The sequence below is a fragment of the Elephas maximus genome, chromosome 22 (assembly GCF_024166365.1).
Source record: "Elephas maximus indicus isolate mEleMax1 chromosome 22, mEleMax1 primary haplotype, whole genome shotgun sequence".
In the NCBI taxonomy this organism is placed as follows: domain Eukaryota; kingdom Metazoa; phylum Chordata; class Mammalia; order Proboscidea; family Elephantidae; genus Elephas; species Elephas maximus.
This window is the reverse complement of record NC_064840.1, coordinates 51,440,014-51,458,195: the sequence shown is the minus strand read 5'-3', so window position 1 is coordinate 51,458,195 and position 18,182 is coordinate 51,440,014. Positions and strand designations below refer to the sequence as shown.

At 41.8% G+C, this 18,182-nt stretch overlaps 1 protein-coding gene across 1 annotated transcript in view; it reads right to left on the bottom strand.

The window, feature by feature from the left end:
- Positions 1-18,182, bottom strand: part of LOC126065324 (tumor necrosis factor receptor superfamily member 10B-like) — a 92,577-nt gene that overhangs the window by 9,112 nt on the left and 65,283 nt on the right. Inside the window, exons 3-7 of the mRNA XM_049865144.1 lie at positions 7,684-7,800; positions 5,884-5,995; positions 3,694-3,947; positions 3,236-3,267; positions 2,605-2,772 (exon numbers count right to left, since the gene is read on the bottom strand). Coding sequence (XP_049721101.1) covers positions 2,605-2,772; positions 3,236-3,267; positions 3,694-3,947; positions 5,884-5,995; positions 7,684-7,800 — 683 coding nt within the window. The remainder of the gene's footprint in view (positions 1-2,604; positions 2,773-3,235; positions 3,268-3,693; positions 3,948-5,883; positions 5,996-7,683; positions 7,801-18,182) is intronic.

Below are 18,182 nucleotides of genomic sequence, written 5' to 3'. Positions count from 1 at the left end.
TCCAGTAGTAGCTGAAATGACTTTTGGTAAAATTAACCACCAATTCTGACTTTTAAAAAACACCTTAAAATAGGAGGATGCATCCATAATGACAAGAATTTCTATATCAAACAAGAGCCAACATCATTCTTCATGGTGAAGCACTATAGGCCTTCCCAACAAAGTCAAAACCAGACCAACTGCCTCCTTCTCTCAGCGCACTGAACACTGTTCTAAGAGTTCTGGCTTATAAATAAGACATGAAACAAAAATAAGGAGCGTGAGTCTTCAAAGGGAACTGACAAAATTATCTCACTTGAGTTATTTAAAAATATTTGTGTTTCTTTGATAAGAAAAATATTGAAAAGATCTCAACTCTTCCCAGATTAATCTACCATTCATAAAAAAAAAAAAATTTTTTGTATATATATGTGTATGTATGTCTGTGTGTATATATATGTATATATATATATAGCATATACACAAAGATTTCAGCTGGGGGACAAGTTGGGGAGGCTTTCAGTATTCACTGAATATTTTTCAATAGTATTTAAAATGTCTAAAAAAGAATATGTATTAATGTTTTTTGAAGATGTCAACACTGGTTAATCAGGGTGGAGAATTATTGGCCATTTGTTTTCCTTTTTACATCTTCTCAGTATTTTTAAAAAATGTGCTATTGATGCAAGAAAGGTAAGGGAACAGAATAGTCTAGGTGGAAAAGATCATCGTCTATGTGAACATTTAACACTGAATAAAGAAGGGGCCAAATGCAGAGGAAATAGGAGAATCGGTTGCTAAATGGTATTGGAGGAACAAGATAGCTACTTAGAACAATCAGGGTAGCTCCTAACTTAATATCATATCACAAAATACTTCCTTTGAGATTATGCTGAAAATCAAAACATTAATGAAAAAAAAATCCTAAGAAGTTAGAGAAGTTCGCCTTGCCTTTTATTGGGGAAGGATTTTCTAATGTTATAAACAACGAAAGAATAAATATGTGAAAAGATTAAATACTGAAAATGGAAGACTTCTGTGCAATAAAATATGAGACAAAATGGAAAGGTAAACAAGATACCAGGAATCTCTTTTCTGTGTGAGAAAATGCCTGTGCAGGAGAGCATGTCTCCACAGAAAGACGCTAACAGACAAGACAGAAATCATAAAAAGTCAATTAAAAAATACAGAGATTCACAAAGCTAGCAAACATGCAAAAAAGAGTGAAAACATAGAAATGTAAATTTAAGCCAATTAAATGTTTCCTATTTAGCAAAAATGAAGAAAGAAAAGCACTCAACGTAAGATCAAGACTGATGAACTGTGATGAACCGAACTGTGGATGGATGTGTGTTGTGTATGTGTGTAGGAAAACAAGTACTTCTCACACAAATACCGATACTCCTCAGACATAACCAAACACCTTCCAAGATTGGTTTTATGGGTTTGAAAGCTTGGGAGTTTCATGGGACAACTCAGTCAACTGGCATAAGGTAGTTCACAAAAATCATGATTTGCATACTAGTGACGTGAGTAGTATCTGGGGTCTTAAAAGCTTGTGAGCGGCCATTTAAGACACAACTATAGGTCTCCACTCAGGAGGAGCAAAACAGTAAGAAGGTAACTAAAAGCTCGGAGAAGAAGCAAGTCTATGCAAGCCACAGCCTCATCTACCCTGAGACCAGAAGAACTAGATGGCGTCTGATTACCACCACTGACCATTCTGACCAGGGCCACAATGGATTGTCCCAGATAGAATGGCAGAAAAATGTGGAAGAGAACCCAAATTCTTATTTAAAAAAAAAAAAAAGCCAGACAAACTGGAACAGTAGAGAACAGAGGACTCCCTAAGACTATCGCACTGAGATACTCGCTAAACCTAGCACTGAGGCTTTTATCGAAATAGCAAAGTGGCACACAACTAAAAGGTCAACAATTACTCAAAAGCAGAGATGAGAAGATAAGGGGGCAGGGAATCTAGAATACTGGAAAAGGGACAAATTAAAAACAATTAAAGAGAATACTGACACATTCTGATAAATGTAACTAATGTCGCTGAATAATTTGTGTGGCAACTGTCAAATGGGAACCTAACTTACTGTGTAAACTGTCACCAAAAACTCAATAAAATAATTATGTTAAATAAAAAAAGGACTTCTCCACATTACCCAGAAATTCTACTTCTTTTAAGAAGTCACCTATGAACATGATCAGAATTGTGGACAAAGATTCATTTTCAAATACGTACAATGTAATAACTTTGAAACAAATTCAAAATTCCTAATGGTATAAGGATGGCTTACTACATCTGTTTCAACCACACAGTGGAATGTTGTGTAGCCCTTATCCAGTCATTCAATGCATATCAGAGTGCCCACTGCTCTAGCTCTGGGGAAATAGTGAGAACAAGACAGACAATAAAAATACACGATGTGACATCAGCATGAGCAGACCCCCCACCCCCGACCCCCCCAGGCAGCCCCTTTCACTCAGGTCCCTGGTCTCTCCAACGTCACCACTTCCCCATGCCCCAGGAGAACTGACTGGACACCACCTTCCCTCTTTCTACCAAGACTACAGGGCTAGCAGGAAAGGCCAAGGCCAGGCACAGTGTCACTCACTCACCTGGAGAGGCTCTGCTTCCACTGGGGTCTGTCCCCTGTCACCTGTCACCTCAGTCTGCTCCTGGCCTTCCTCTTCCAGCTCAGGGTCCAGCCTGTTGCTCAGGGCCTCATTTTGAGCATTGTTATGAGTCCCAGGCCCTTCTTGGGAGCACAGCTGCCAGAACAAGACCTAGGGAAGAGGAAGAGCCCCAGTCAGGGTGCACACCCAAGGCCCCTGCACGGACTCTCAGGGTGGGTTGTCCTACCTTCCCCACCCCTCTTGGGAGTGTCATCCCGGGTGGGTACACAGCTCAGCAAATCCAGGACCCTGGGGTGGTGCCTAAGGTGAGTTCAGCACCCTGACTGACACACCCTCTCCCTCCATGGGTGCCCATGAGGGTCTCTCCCAAACATGAGAAGGACAGGACTCCAGCACCACAGCTGGCCGGTCAGGAATCACTTGGGCCACCTGCCATCTCACAGTCATCTCAGAGCCACCAGGCAATGCTGGAGAGCTGTCAGGCCTGGGCAGGGGAAGGGAGCACAGGACACATCAGGAAGTCAATCCTTCCCGCTCCCTGCTGGGACTGTCTGTGGGTTGGGAAGCAGCTCCTGAAAGCCGATGCCCCCAGCAAACGAACACACCAACTCACTCTGTTTATGTATTTGGAGGCCATTCCACAACCTGGAAGAGAAGGAACATCTCTTTTAGCAAGTGGGAAGGGAGGGCCCCTCTCTGCAGCTCCAGCCTCCTCCCAGGGCAGGGCCAGCTGGCAGTGCATCTACTGGGGACTCAGACTCAGAATCAAGAGCCCTGGGCTGGCTAACTCAGTGTGTGAGGACGATGGGGATGGGCTGTTTCCAATTCTGGGGGTATCTCGGGGAAGGGAGTGAAGGTGGGAAACAATAAAGTCACCCCACCAAGAACCTAGGCTCCTCTGCCCTGGTGTGAAGAAAAGGGCCTGTCCAACTGGACATGGACAGGGAGGCAAGGGGACCATCAGGTGAGGGAGCTGGGTGTGAATGATCCCGGGCAGATGCAGGTAAGATGAGGCGATTGGCAGAAAGTGACCCAGCAGCCAGCTCCTCCTTCCCTCCCACCAAACCATACCTTGAAGAATGCGCCTCCGAAGAAATACCAGAAGGGCCAGGGCCAGGGGCACCAATATAACCACTGGGATCCAGATCGCGTGGTATCTAAAGCCTGAGGAAGGAGAGGCAGTAGTGGGAGTCTTCAGGCCAGTGGTTACTGGCTCTCCAGAAACCATGGCTTCCCCAGTGGCTTTGGTACCTTCTTCTCTGGGGACACACTTCAGGTCACTCCAGGGGGTACAGGGACTATACTGAACTTTCCCATCTGGGCACCTACGAGCAGACACAGGGAGAAATGAAGGGGTGTGTGAGCAAGAGCAGGTAAGATGAGAAGAAAGAGTAACGCTCCCTCACCAGTGTCCCCCGACAAGTTGTTAGAGAAGAGCCTGGTTCTCAAGCGTCCAGGGTGAGGCCTCCCTCGCTCTCTCTGTTAGGGCTGGGAGAGGCAGCCGAGCATATGCAGTTCAGCCCCTGGGGCTCTCCGCGCGCAGTTCTCAGCCTCTAGGCCACACGGTGAACTTCCCGGGGCAGCGAGGGGGCGGCCGCAGCGTCATTGGGGGTTTCAGTCCAGGTGCAGCGTCAGGAGGGGTCAGGAGGGCCGTTGGGCCACAAGCTGAGCCACCTCCTCCATCAACCTTTCCTCACGAGTAGCACTAACCTTTCACCCACTCCCGGCTAACTCACTCCTAACTTCGCTGCTATGGATGGCACAGCACCCTGGTGGCAGCAGTGGTTAAGCACTTGGCTGCTAACTGAAAGGTCAGCAGTTCAAACCCACCAGCAGCTCCTTGGAAGCTTTATGGGCAGTTCTGCTCTGTCCTGTAGAGTCTCTGTGAGTTGGAATCGACTTCACAGCAAAGGGTTTTTTGGTATGCAGGGAACAGGCCGGGCCAAGGGTGAGGCAGGTTGAGTCAGCTCAAGGAGTGAAATGCGCTTCACTGTGACTTTCCGGGGCCTTGGGGACATTTGTCCTCATGGTTCCCTTTTCCCTAGTGGCATCACTGGGGTTGGTGTCACCCAGTGCAGTAGCTCATGGTGTCACCCCCTCCACGCTAACACCACAATATTGTAGCTAAAACACCAGAAAATTCGACAAAATCAGCGACTATCAAAACAAGGGCAGCAAGGAAAACAACAGCACCTGCTTGTAGTGCCTGCAGACAACAGCACGTGTTTCCAAATGTGATTGTAATGAGAAGGGTTAAAAAGTAAATTAGCCCCTCTGACTTGGAACTGCAGCCACTCCCAGAAACCACCTCCCAGTCAAACAATAGGCCTATAAAATAAACAACAACACCTGAAAAGATGTGTTCTGTAGAACAAACAATTATACTAGACCAAAAGGGCAACCAACCTTTGCCCAAAAGTAAAGATGAGAAGGCCGGAAGAGGTAGGAAAACCAGATGAAAGGAAAGAGGAACCCAGGGGGAGTGTGTTGTCAACAGTGTGAGGATTGCTCTGAATGTCATGGAGCACTTTGTGTACAATTCATTAAGCGGGAAACTAACTTGGTCTGTAAACTTTCACCTAAAACACAATAATTTTTTTTTTTTTAAAAAGGAAATTAGTATAGAATTTTAGCCTTGTAGACATATTGATACATGTAAGCTGGGCTTACAAAAAGTTTTTTGTTGCTGTTATAAGTAACTACAGGGATATTTTTGTAAAACATAAACTTCTGCTGAGACACTACAGAAGAATTTTGTCGACAGTCATTTTGGTGTCACCCCCCTGAAGTATCAATCTGGTGCAGTCCGCACCTCCACATCCCCCTAGTGACGCCACTGCTTTCTTCATAAAAATATTCAAAATTTACATTTGATAACTGCGTCTGTATAAGGCTGACTATAATCCAGGATTGATTCTATTCAATTACTTCCTTCTTGTTTTAAATGAAATTAAAGAATGTGTGCGAGCCCCTGAAAGTATCGTGGGCTCTGAGGACTGACCCACGTGCCCAATGGAGAGCTGGCCTGCCTCAGGGGAAAGAGTGCTGAGGGGTGTGGGAAGGGGGTGGCGGGGCCACTGGTGGGTCATGCAGATGGATGAGGAGGGTTGTACAGGCTCAGGAGACCCATGGGCCCAGGGAAGCCCTGTGGGAGTTAGAGGGGGCTTAATGGAAGGAGGGGAGAGAATGGGGTACAAGGAAACCTCAGGTCTTCTGTTGGCCCCCTTGAGCTGGTGGGAGTCCCTTGGCCCCGTGTCTCACCCAGTGCTGCACTTCTGGCAGATCTCAGGGGCATCTCTTTCAAGGAAGGTGCCAGCCTTGCATTGACACTCCGTGTCTCTGGTGAGGGTGCATGGACTTATCTCGTCTTCATCTGGAGACAAAGGATAAGGATTTACAGATGTGTTTCCCTGACTTCTCCCTCAGCCACCCAAACCCCTTCTCACTCAGCTCAACTCGGTTCACCAACAGATTTCAGGGCCAGTTTCTGCAGCAACAGACACCCTTGCAGTCGAGTCGATTCCGACTCATAGCGACCCCATAGGACAGAATAGAACTGCCCCATGGAACTTCCAAGGAGCACCTGGTGGATTCGAACTGCTGACCTTTTGGTTAGCAGCTGTAGCACTTAACCACTACGCCACTAGGGTTTCCAACAGCAACAGAAAAGGGGCACATAAAATATACCCACCATTCAATGGTTGGAAGAGCCACAAAAAAAGAGTGGAACGTTCTATAGGCACATCCAAACTCCCTGAGGAATGGAATTGCTGGGCTGAGGGCTGTGGGGACCATGGTCTCAGGAAACATCTAGCTCAATTGGCATAACATAGTTTACAAAGAAAATGTTCTATATTCCACTTTGGTGAGTAGCATCTGGGTTCTTAAAACCTGTGAGCGGCCACCTAGGACACTCCACTGGTCTCGCCCCTTCAAGAGCAAGAAATAATGAAGAAAACTAAAGATACAAGGGAAAGATTAGTCCAAAGGACTAATGGGCCACATCTACCATGGCCTCCACCAGACTGAGTCCGGTACAACTAGATGGTGTCCAGCTACCACCACTGATGGCTCTGACAGGGATCACAAAAGAAGGTCCCAGACAGAGCTGGAGAAAAATGTAGAACAAAATTCCAACTCAAAAAGAAAAACCAGACTTGCTGACCTGACAGAGACTGGAGAAACCCTGAGAGTATGACCCCCAGACTCCCTTTCGGCTCAGTAATGAGGCCACTTCTGAGGCTCACCCTTCAGCCAAAGACTAAACAGGCCCATGGAACAAAACAAGACTAAAGAGGTGCACCACCCCCGGGCTGGGACTGGAAGGCAAGAGGGAAGAGGAAAGCTGGTAATAGGGAGCCCAGGGTTGAGAAGGGAGAGTGTTGACATGTCGTGGGGTTGTTAACTGATGTCATACAACAATGTATGTGCTAACCGTTTGATGAAAAACAGTTTGTTCTATAAAGCTTCATCTAAAGTTCAATTAAAAAAAAAAGGAAAAAGGAGTAGGACGTGATTCATTGTTTAATGCACAAAGTTTGGGAGGAAAACTCTTCTGGATCATATGGTCAGTAGCAATGGGTGGGGTAATAATTGAATGACCCTGGCTGGAGAGAAACTCTTGGATGGGTTCCGAAAAGAAAACTCTGGCCCTGCTAAGAGACACAGGAGTGACTTCAGGAAGTCACGGCTGAGAGGCTGAGTACCTGGCGAAGAGCAGACATAGAGCTAAGAGGAGGCTGGGACAGAACCAGACCCATGTCAACAGCTCCAACTGAGCATTTTCCTTATGCAATAACCATACTGGCCTGGCCATCGGGGATGGATGATTATCCCATCATTTCGTACTGATAGTTTAAAAGATTTTCTCTACCAAATGGCATAGATTAAATAATTCATTTCTGTCTTTATTTTATTGACTTAAAACCATAATCATGTTTCAGGGTAAAATGAAGACCAAGCTGGGACTAGAGCCCAAGTCTCCTGACTCTACATTAGGTACAATTCCCACCTTCTCATCCTGCACCCCACCTCTGGGCCCGCAGTCCGTATGTTCTGTACCTGGTTTGCAAACACTACAGAGTAAGCAGAAAGGGGCGTTCGAATGATTGCTGAAATTCACTCCACGTGTGCATGAGATACATTTTCTAGTACCTCTCACCTCTGAAACACGGAAACCTGGGAAGGGAGAGAAAAGCAGGTGAATAAATGCACACAGGATTCCTGAAGGCTGGGCAGGGGTCAGCGGAGTTCTTCTCTTTAGGTCATCAGTGGAATCCAAACAGGGAAATCCTGCTGTACCCGGCCTTGGTCAGCTTCATCCATTCTGTATCTCCTACATACATTTGACCAGTAGTGGTCAATAGAAATATAATACAGTCATTTGTGAAGTTTTTTTTTACACATTAAAAGATTAAAAAGGAACTGGTCAAATTAATTTTAATGCATTTTATTTAACCTAATATATCTAAAGTAATTTGGATATCACTTTAACATGTGATCATTATAAAAGTTGAGATATTTTACATTTTTTTATGGTAAGTCTTAGAATCTGTTGTGTATTTTTAACTAACAGCTCATCTCAATTTGGATTAGCCATATTTCAAAAGCTCAATAGCCACATGTGCCCACTGAATACTGTACTGAACTGCACCAAAGAAGAAAGTCCTAATCCTTCCCATTGAGCTCAGAGTTAGTGGAAGACCTCAACAAGAAGGCAAAACCTTCAATTCAAGATCGTGCCATCTGCTATGGCAGGACGGTGAAGGGAAAATGGTTTCTACTCGTAAGGAGTCAAAGATGATCCAAAGGAAGGTGCCCAAACCTCGCCCTGAGAGAAGAGGCCTTCTCCAGGCATGAGCTGAGGTGCAGGAGCTGTCCATGCTCTGGTGGTACCCACGTCCCAAGACTCAACCCATCACCTCCAGGCTTTGCTCCTTAGGTGATCTCCTGTAGGATCAACTTCTCTCTCTGATTCATTTTTATCAATGCTGAAATGTATTCTAAAAATATCCACCTTTAAAAAATCGTTCTTTATTAATGTATTATGATGGCACTTCATATCAATGGTAAAACTGATGAAACAATAAATGCTGCTGATGCAATGAAGGAAACTGCTGGAAAGTAATAAAATTTCTCCCATACTCTCTCCTCATTCACTTTTTCATTTTGGTAAAAAATACATATGAAAAAAATTGGCTAGTTTAACCGTATTTTGGTGTATAATTCAGTGGCATTAATTACATTTGCAATGTTGTGAAACCCTTACCACTATCTATTTCCAAAATGTTTTCATCGCCACAAAAACTCTGTACACAATAATCAATAACTGCCCATTTCCCTCTATTCCCAGGCCTAATATCTGCTAATCTACCTTCTGTCTCTATATATTTGCCTATTCTACATATTTTACGTAAGAGGACTCATACAATGTTTGCTCTTTTGTATCTGGGTTATTTCACTCAAAATGATTTTTTGCAAAGTTAATCCATGTCATAACATGCATCAGAACTTCATTTTTCCTTATGGGTGAATAATACTCCATTGCACATATATATTACATTTTGTTTTTCAATTTATCTGTTGATGGACACTTGGGTTGTTTCCATCTTTTGGCTGTTATGAATAGTGCTGCAATGAACTATTGCTTACAAGTATCTGTTTGATTCCATTTTCAATTCTTTGGAGTGAAATTGCTGGATCATTATAATTCTATGTTTAACTTTTTGAGGAACCACCAAACTGCACTGTGGCTGGAATATTTTAAATATCTCTATATTCTATAATATTTTATTATATTCCTATTTTAAACGGGAATATTTTACATTCCTATCCAGCAATGTATGAAGGCTCTGATTTCTAAACATTCTCATCAACACTTGTTAGTTTCCCTTTTATTATTATTATTATTATAGGCATACTAGTGGGTATGATGTACTGCATTGGGCAAATCTGCTTCAAAAGACCTCTTTAAAGTGTTAAAAACAAAGATGTCACTTTAAGACTAAGTGTGTCTGACCCAAGCCATGTGTTATGGATTGAATTGTGTGCCCCAAAAATGTGTGTCTACTTGGCTAGGCCATGATTCCCAGTATTGGGTCATGGTCCACCATTTTGTCATCTGATGTGATTTTCCTGGGTTGTAAATCCTACCTCTGTGATGTTAATGAGGTGTTTTTTAGAGCAGTTATGTTAATGAGGCAGGACTCAATCTACAAGATTAGGTTGTGTCTTAAATCAATCTCTTTTGAGATATAAAAGAGAGAAGCCAGCAGAAAGACAAGGGGACCTCACATTACTAAGAAACAAGAGCCAGGAGAATAGTGCCTCTTTTAGATCTGGGGTTCCTGTGCTGTGAAGCTCCTCAACCGCGGAAGACTGATGACAAGAACTTTCCTCCAGAACTGACACAGAGACAAAGCCTGCCTCTAGAGCTGGCACCCTGAATTTGGACTTCTAGCCTCCCAAACTGTGAGAGAATAAATTTCTCTTTGTAAAAGCCATTTACTTGTGGTATTTCTGTTACAGTAGCACTAGATGACTAAGACAGAATTTGGTACCGAGAGTGGGGTGCTGCTCTAACAGATACCTAAAATGTAGAAGCAGTTTTAAAACTGTGAATGGGTAAAGGATGGAAGAGTTTTAAAGTGCCTAGATTGCCTTGAAGAGACCGTTGGTGGAATTATGGACATCAAGGACAATTCTGGTGAGAACGCAGAAGGAAGTGAGGAGAGCTGTTACACTGGAGATATCGCAGATGGCTAGAAGCAGCAGCAGAGAAACGGCAGCAGCAGGGAGACAGCAGCAGCAAAACCAGGAGACCAGTGCAAGATGGCGAGAAACCGACCCACTGAACGAGACAGCTGAGTGCCTTTTTGCTGGAGATTTCCTGGCGGAGTAGGGTGCCTCCTGGCACTTATCGTTGGAGCCTGGCTTGCCGACCCACAGAGCAAGAAAGTTGAGTGCCTTACAGTTGAAGTTTATAGGTGGAGTGGGGGTGCCTCCAGGTACTTATCAGTGGAGCCGAAGAGCTTTGGAACACTTGCCTCAGCAGGGCAGCAAGGCCCAAGGGGCCAAAAAGCCAAGGAATCAGGAAGCAGAGGCTGAAGAGACAAGGAACACAGGAAGCAGAGCTTCCTCAGTCTCAAAGTGTAAGGCCACGGCCTCTGGGGCCTCAAAGGGTGGAGTCACCACTCAGATGAACTAGGACAGTAAACAGTAGGGCTGCCTAAAGCCAAGGAAGCAGAGTTGCTGTCCCAGTGGACCTGGAAGGCAGAGCTGGAGCCCAGGGCTGAGGGGCCTCCACCCAGAATCAGGACAGTGTGGCCAATATCCAGAGTCTGGAGAGCAGGGCCACTGCCTTAATGGTCTCAAGAAACAGAAGACTTTTTTCAAGCCTTGAGAGCTTATGTAATGTGTTCTGCTTATTTCCTTGGTGCCTGTTATCCCTTATTTCCCTCCAATTTCTCCCATTTGTAATAGAAATATCTGCCTTGTGTCTGTTCCACCACTGATCTTTGGAAGTAGATAACGTGTATTCTAGATTTCACAGAGGAAGAAGAATTTTGCAGATGAGATTTTGGACTTGGATAAGACTTGCTATGATATGATGGGGTGAATGTGTTTTATCTGTGGCAAGAACATGAATTTTTGGCAGGGGGCAAAGGGTGGAATGTTATGGATTGAATTGTGTCCCCCCAAAATATGTGCCAACTATGCTAGGCCATGATTTCCAGTATTGTGTGATTGTCCACCATTTTGTCATCTGATGTGATTTTCCTATGTGTTGTAAATCCTACCTCTGTGATGTTAATGAGGTGGAATTAGCAGCAGTTATGTTAATGAGGCAGGACTCAATCTATAAGATTAGGTTGTATCTTAAATCAATCTCTTTTGAGAAATAAAAGAGAGGAGCAAGCAGAGAGACGGGGGACTCATATCACCAGGAAACAAGAGCCAGGAGACTAGCACGTCCCTTGGACCTGGGGTTCCTGCACTGAGAATCTCGACTGGGGAAGATTGATGACAAGGACTTTCCTCCAGGACCAACATAGAGAAAAAGCCTTCTCCTAGAGCCAGCACGCTGAATCTGGACTTTTAGCCTCCAATAAACTTCCCTTTGTTAAAGACATCCACTTGTGATATTTCTGTTATAGCAGCACTAGATAACTAAGACACCATGGCATTTTCAATTGCTTCATATGCATGGGAAAGCTGGACAATGAATAAGGAAGACCAGAGGAAGATCGATGCATTTGAATTATGGTGTTGGCGATGAATACTGAATATGCCGTGGGCTGCCAGAAGAATGAACATATCTGTCTTGGAAGAGTACAGCCAGAATGCTCCTTAGAAGCAAGGATGGTGAGACTTCATCTCATTTACTATGGACGTGTTATCAGGAGGGACCAGTCCCTAGAGAAGGACATCATACTTGGTAAAAAAGAGGGTCAGCAAAAAGAGGAAGCCCCTCAATGAGATGGACTGACATAGTGGCTGCAACAATGGGCTTAAACATGGCAATGATTGTGAGGACGGTGCAGGACTGGGCAATGTTACATTCTGTTATAAATAAGGTCCTATGTGTGGAACCAACTCAACAGCTCCTAACAACAGCAACAATGGCAGGTATGAGGCAATTTGCTTCTGTAAATATGACAGCCAATAAAACCCTATAGAACATTTCTACCTTGTAACATGTAGGATTGCTGTGAGTTAAACTGCCTCAACAGCAATGGATTGTTTTTGGTTTTTAACGGGTATGAAACAGTACTTCATTGTGGTTTTGATTTTCTTAATAACTAATGATATTTAGCATCTTTTCAGGTGCTTACTGACCATTTGGAAGTCATCTTTGAGATATATCTATTCAAATTCTTTGCCCATTTTTAAACTGAGTTGTTTGTATTTTTGTTGTTGAGTTTTGTGAGCTCTTCATATATTCTAGATATTAAATATTATCAGATAAATAATTTGCAAATATTTTCTCCCACTCTGTAGGTTGTCTTTGAACCCTCTTAATAGTGTTCTTTGATGCACAATGGTTTTTTGTTTTTTTTTTTTTTTAATTTTAATGACATCCAATTTGTCTATTTTTTTCTTTTGTTGTCTGGGCTTTTGATGACATATTTAAGAAACCATTACCAAATCCAAAGTCATGATGATTTGTCCCTCAGTTTTCTTCTAAAAGTTTAATATTTTTAGTTCTTAAATTTAGGTCTTTCATCCATTTCAAGTTAATTTTCATATACGGTATAAGGTAGGGATCCAACTTTATTCTTTCGTATTTGGCAATCAAGTTTTCCCAGCACCATCTGTTGAAAAGACTATTCTTACCCCCACTGAATGGTCTTGGCACCCTTGTTGAAAATCCATTGACCACATATGTGAGAGTTTATTTCTGGGCTCACAAGTCTAATTCCATTGGTCTCTGTCTACCCTTATGGAACTACTACACTGTTTTGCTTAGGTAGCTTTATAGTAAGTTCTGAAGTCAGACAGTATGAGACCTCCAACTTTGTTCTTTTTCAACATTGTTCCGGCAATGCTGGATCCCTTGAAATTCAGTTTTAGAATGGGTTCTTCCATTCCTGCAAAAAATGCCAGTGGGATTTTAAAAGGGATTGCATTGAATCTATACATCATTTTGGGTAGTTTCATTGTCTTAATGATATTAAGACTTCCATTCCATGAACACAGGATGTTTTTCCATTTATTTAGGTCTTCCCAATTTCTTCCAGCAATATTTGTAGTTCTTAGTGGGCAAGTCTTAATCCTCGTTGGTTAAATTTATTCTTAGGTATTTTATTCTTTTCAATGCTATTGTAATGTAATTGTTTTTACAATTTATATTGTGGGCTTTTCACTGCTAATTTCTAGAAATACAATCAATCTTTGAGAATTGATTTTGTATCATTCAATTTTGCTGAATTTATTATCACTAACAGTTTTTGGGTTTGTTTTTCTGTGTGTGCGTGTGTGTGTGTGTATTCTATAGGGTTTTCTATATGTAAGATGATGCCATCTTCAAATAGAGCTTGTTTTACTTCTGGCTTTCCAATTTAGATGCCCTTTGTTTCTTTTACTTGCCTAATTTCTCTGGCTAAAACTTTCAGCACTGTGTTGAATTGGAGTAGTGAAACTGGAAATTCATGGCTTGTTCCTGATCTTAGAAGGAAAATATTCATTTTTTCACCCATGAGTATGATGTTAGCTGTGGATTTTTTTAATATATGTCCTTTATCATGCTGAGGAAGTTTCTTTCTATTTTTAGTTTATTGAGTGTTTTTATCATGAAAGGGTATTGAATTTTGCCAAGTGATTTTTCTGTATTGAGATGATAACATATATATATGTTTTTAACTTCACTGTATTAATGTGGTGTATTACATTGATTGATTTTCTTATGTAAAACCACTCTTGCATTTCTGTGATAAATACCATTTGTCAAGGTGTACAAACCTATGAATATGCTGCTGGCTTCAGTTGGCTAGTATTTTGTTGAGAATTTTTGCATCTACATTTATAAGGGATATTAGTCTGTAGTGTTCATATCTTGTAGTGTGTTCATTTGGCTTCAGTATCAGGGTAATAGTGGCCACAGAGAATGAGTTCAGAAGCGTTTCTTCCTCCTCAGCTGTTTGAAAGAGTCTGAGAAGGACTGGTAATTAATTCTTTTTTAAATGGGTGGTGAATTCACCGATGAGCCATCTGGTCCTGGATATTTACCTGTTAGAAGTTTTTTTTTTAATTGTGCTTTAAGTGAAAGTTTACAATTCAAGTCAGTTTCTCATACAAAAACTTATACACACATTGTTATATGACCCTAGTTGCTCTCCCTACAATGTGACAGCACACTCCTCTCCACCCTGTATTTCCCATGTCCATTCAACTTACTCCTGTCCACCTCTGCCTTCTCATCTCACCTGCAGGCCGGAGCTGCCCACATAGTCTCATGTGTCTACTTGAGCTACGAAGCACACGCCTCGCCAGAATCATTTTATGTAGTATAGTCCAGTCTAATCTTTGTCTGAAGAGTTGGCTTCGGGAATGGTTTTAGTTTTAGGCTAACAGACCTTGGTTAAGAACCATGACTTCTGAGGTCCCTCCAGTCTCAGTCAGACTATTAAGTGTGCTCTTCTAACGAGAATTTGAGGTCTGCATCCCACTTTTCTCCTGCACCATCAGGGATTCTCTGCTGTGTTTCCTGTCAGGACAGTCATTGGTGATAGCTGGGCACCATCTAGTTCTGCTAGTCTCAGGCTGATGGAGTCTCTGGTTTATGTGGCCCTTTCTGTCTCTTGAGCTATTTTTCTTGTGTAAAATTTGGTGTTCTTCATTCTCCTTTGCTCCAGGTGGGTTGAAACCAATTGCTGCATCTTAGATGGCTGCTTGCTAGCTTTTAAGACCTCAGAAGGCACTCACCAAAGTGGGATGAAGAATGTTTTCTTAATACACTTTGTTATACCAATTGACCTACATGTGCCCTGAAACCATGGTCCCTAAACCCTTGCTCCTGCTACTCTGTCCCTCAAAGTGTTTGGTTGTACTCAGGAAACTTCTTAGCTTTTGGATTTGTCCAGTTGTGCTGACGTCCCCTGTATTGTGTGTTGTTCTTCCCTTCACCTAAAATAATCCTTGTCTACTGTCAATATCCCTCTCCCTCCCTCCCCACACTTGTAATGATCAAAGAATGTTTTCTTCTGTGTTTAAACCTTTTCTTGAATTCTGATAATAGTGGTCTCAGACAATATTTGTCCTTGCGATTGACTAATTTCACTCACCATAATGGTTTCCAGATTCCTCCATGCTATGTTTCACAGATTCATCATTGTTCTTTATCATTGGGTAGTATTTTACCGTGTGAATATACCATAATTTGTTTATCCATTCATCTGTTGAGGGGCACCTTGGTTGCTTCCATCTTTTTGCTATTGTAAACAGTGCTGCAAGGAACATGGGTGTGCATATATCTGTCTGTGTGAAGGAGTGGGATTGCTGGATCATATGGTAGTTCCATTTCCAGCTTTTTAAGGAAATGTCAAATCGATTTCCAAAGTGGCTGTACCATTTTACATTCTCACCAGCAGTGTATAAATGTTCCAGTTTCTCCACAACCTCTCCAACATTTATTATTTTGTGTTTTTTGGATTAATGCCTGTCTTGTTGGGGTGAGATGGAATCTCATTGGAGTTTTGATTTACATTTCTCTAACGGCTAATGATTGTGAGCATTTCCTCATGTATCTGTTAGCTGCCTGAATGTCTTCTTTGGTGAAGTGCCTGTTCATACCTTTTGCCCATTTTTTAATTGGGTTATTTGCCTTTTTGTTGTTGAGGTTTTGCAGTATCTTGTAGATTTTAGAGATCAGATGCTGATCGGATTTTTCCTAGCTAAATTTTTTTTCCCAGTCTGTAGGCTGTCTTTTTACTCTTTCGGTGACATCTTTGGATGACCATAAGTATTTGATTTTTAGGACCTCCCAGTTATCTAGTTTCTCTTCTGGTGTTTGTGCATTGTTAGTAATGTTTTGTATACTGTTTATGCCATGTGTAAGGGCTCCTAACACTGTCCCTATTTTTTCTTCCATGATCTTTATGGTTTTAGATTTTATATTTAGGTCTTTGATCCATTTTGAGTTAGTTTTTGTGCATGGTGTGAGGTATGGGTCTTGTTTAATTTTTTTGGAGATGGATATCCAGTTATGCTAGCACCATTTGTTAAAGAGGCTGTCTTTTCCCCATTAACTGACTTTGGGGCTTTGTCAAATATCAGCTGCTCATAGGTGTATGATTTTATGTCTGGATTCTCAATTCCATTCCATTGGTCTATGTATCTGTTGTTGTACCAATACCAGACTGTTTTGACTACTATGGTGGTATAAAGGGTCTAAAATCAGGTAGTGTGAGGCTTCCCACTTTGTTCTTCTTTTTCAGTAACGCTTTACTTATCTGGGGCCTTTTCCCCATATAAAGTTGGTGATTTGTTTCTCCATCTCATTAAAAAATGCCATTGGAATTTGTATCAGGATCGCATTGTATCTGTAGATCCCTTTGGTTATAATAGACATTTTCACAATGTTGAGTTTTCCTGTCCACGAGCAAAGTATGTTTTTCCACTTATGTAGGTCTCTTGTGGTTTCTTGTACTTTTCTTTGTATAGGTCTTTTATGTCTCTGGTTAGTTTTATTCCTAAGTATTTTATCTTCTTGGGGGCTACTGCAAATGGTATTGATTTGGTGATTTCCTCTTCGAAGCTCCCTTTGTTGGTGTAGGGGGATCCAACTAATTTTTACATGTTTATCTTGTATCCTGATACTTTGCTGAACTCTTCTATTAGTTCCAGTAGTCTCCTTCTGTATTTTGGGGGGTTTTCTGTGCATAAGATCATATCATCTGCAAATAAGGATACTTTTACTTCTTCCTTACCAATTTGTATTCCCTTTATTTCTTTTCTAGCCTAATTGCTCTGGCTAGGAACTCCAGCATAATGTTGAATAAGAATGGTGATAAAGGGCATCTTTGTCAGGTTCCAAATCTCAGAGGGAATGCTTTCAGACTCTCTCCATTTAGGATGATGCTGGCTGTTGGCTTTGTACAAATGCTCTTTGTTATGTTGTGGAATTCCCTTTCTATTCTTATTTTGCTGAGAGTTTTATCATGAGTGGGTATTGGACTTTGTCAAATGCCTTTTCTGCATCAATTAATAAGATCATGTGGTTCTTTTGTTTTATTTATGTGGTGGATTACATTGATTGTTTTTCTAATGTTGAATCATTCCTGCATAACTGTTATGAATGCCACTTGGCCATGGTACATTATTTTTTTTGATATATTGTTGAATTCTATTGGCTGGAATTTTATTGGGCATTTTTGCATCTAAGTTCATGAGGGATATTGGTCATAGTTTTCTTTTTGTGTGTGTGTGTCTTTACCTGGTTTTGGTAGCAGGGTTATGCTAGCTTCATAGAATGAGCTTGGGAGTATTCCATCCTTTTCTAGCTCTGAAATACCTTTCTAGTAGTGGTGTTAACTTTTCTCTGAAAGTTTGGTAGAATTCTCCAGTGAAGCCATCAGGGCCAGGGCTTTTTTGGGGGGGGGCGGGGAGTTTTTAAATTACCTTTTCAAACTCCTGTTATAGGTTTATTTAGTTGTTCTACCTCCGTTTGTGTTAGTTTAGGTAGTTAGTGTGTTTCTAGAAATTTGTCCATTTCTTCCAGGTTTTCAAATTTGTTAGAGTACAATTTTTCATAGTAGTCTGTTTTGATTCTTTTAATTTCATTTGGGTCTGTTGTAACATCTCCCATCTTATTTCTTATTTGGGTTATTTGCTTTCTCTCCTGTTTTTCATTAGTTTGGCCCATGGTTTATCGATTTTATTTATTTCTTTTCCAAGAACCAGATTTTGGTCTTGTTAACTCTTTCAATTGTTTTTCTATTCTCTATTTCATTTAATTCTATTCTAATTTTTACTATTTCCTTTCTTCTGGTGCCTGAGGGCTTCTTTTGCTGCTCTCTATTTGTTCGAGTTGTACGGTTAATTCTTTGATTTTGGCCCTTTCT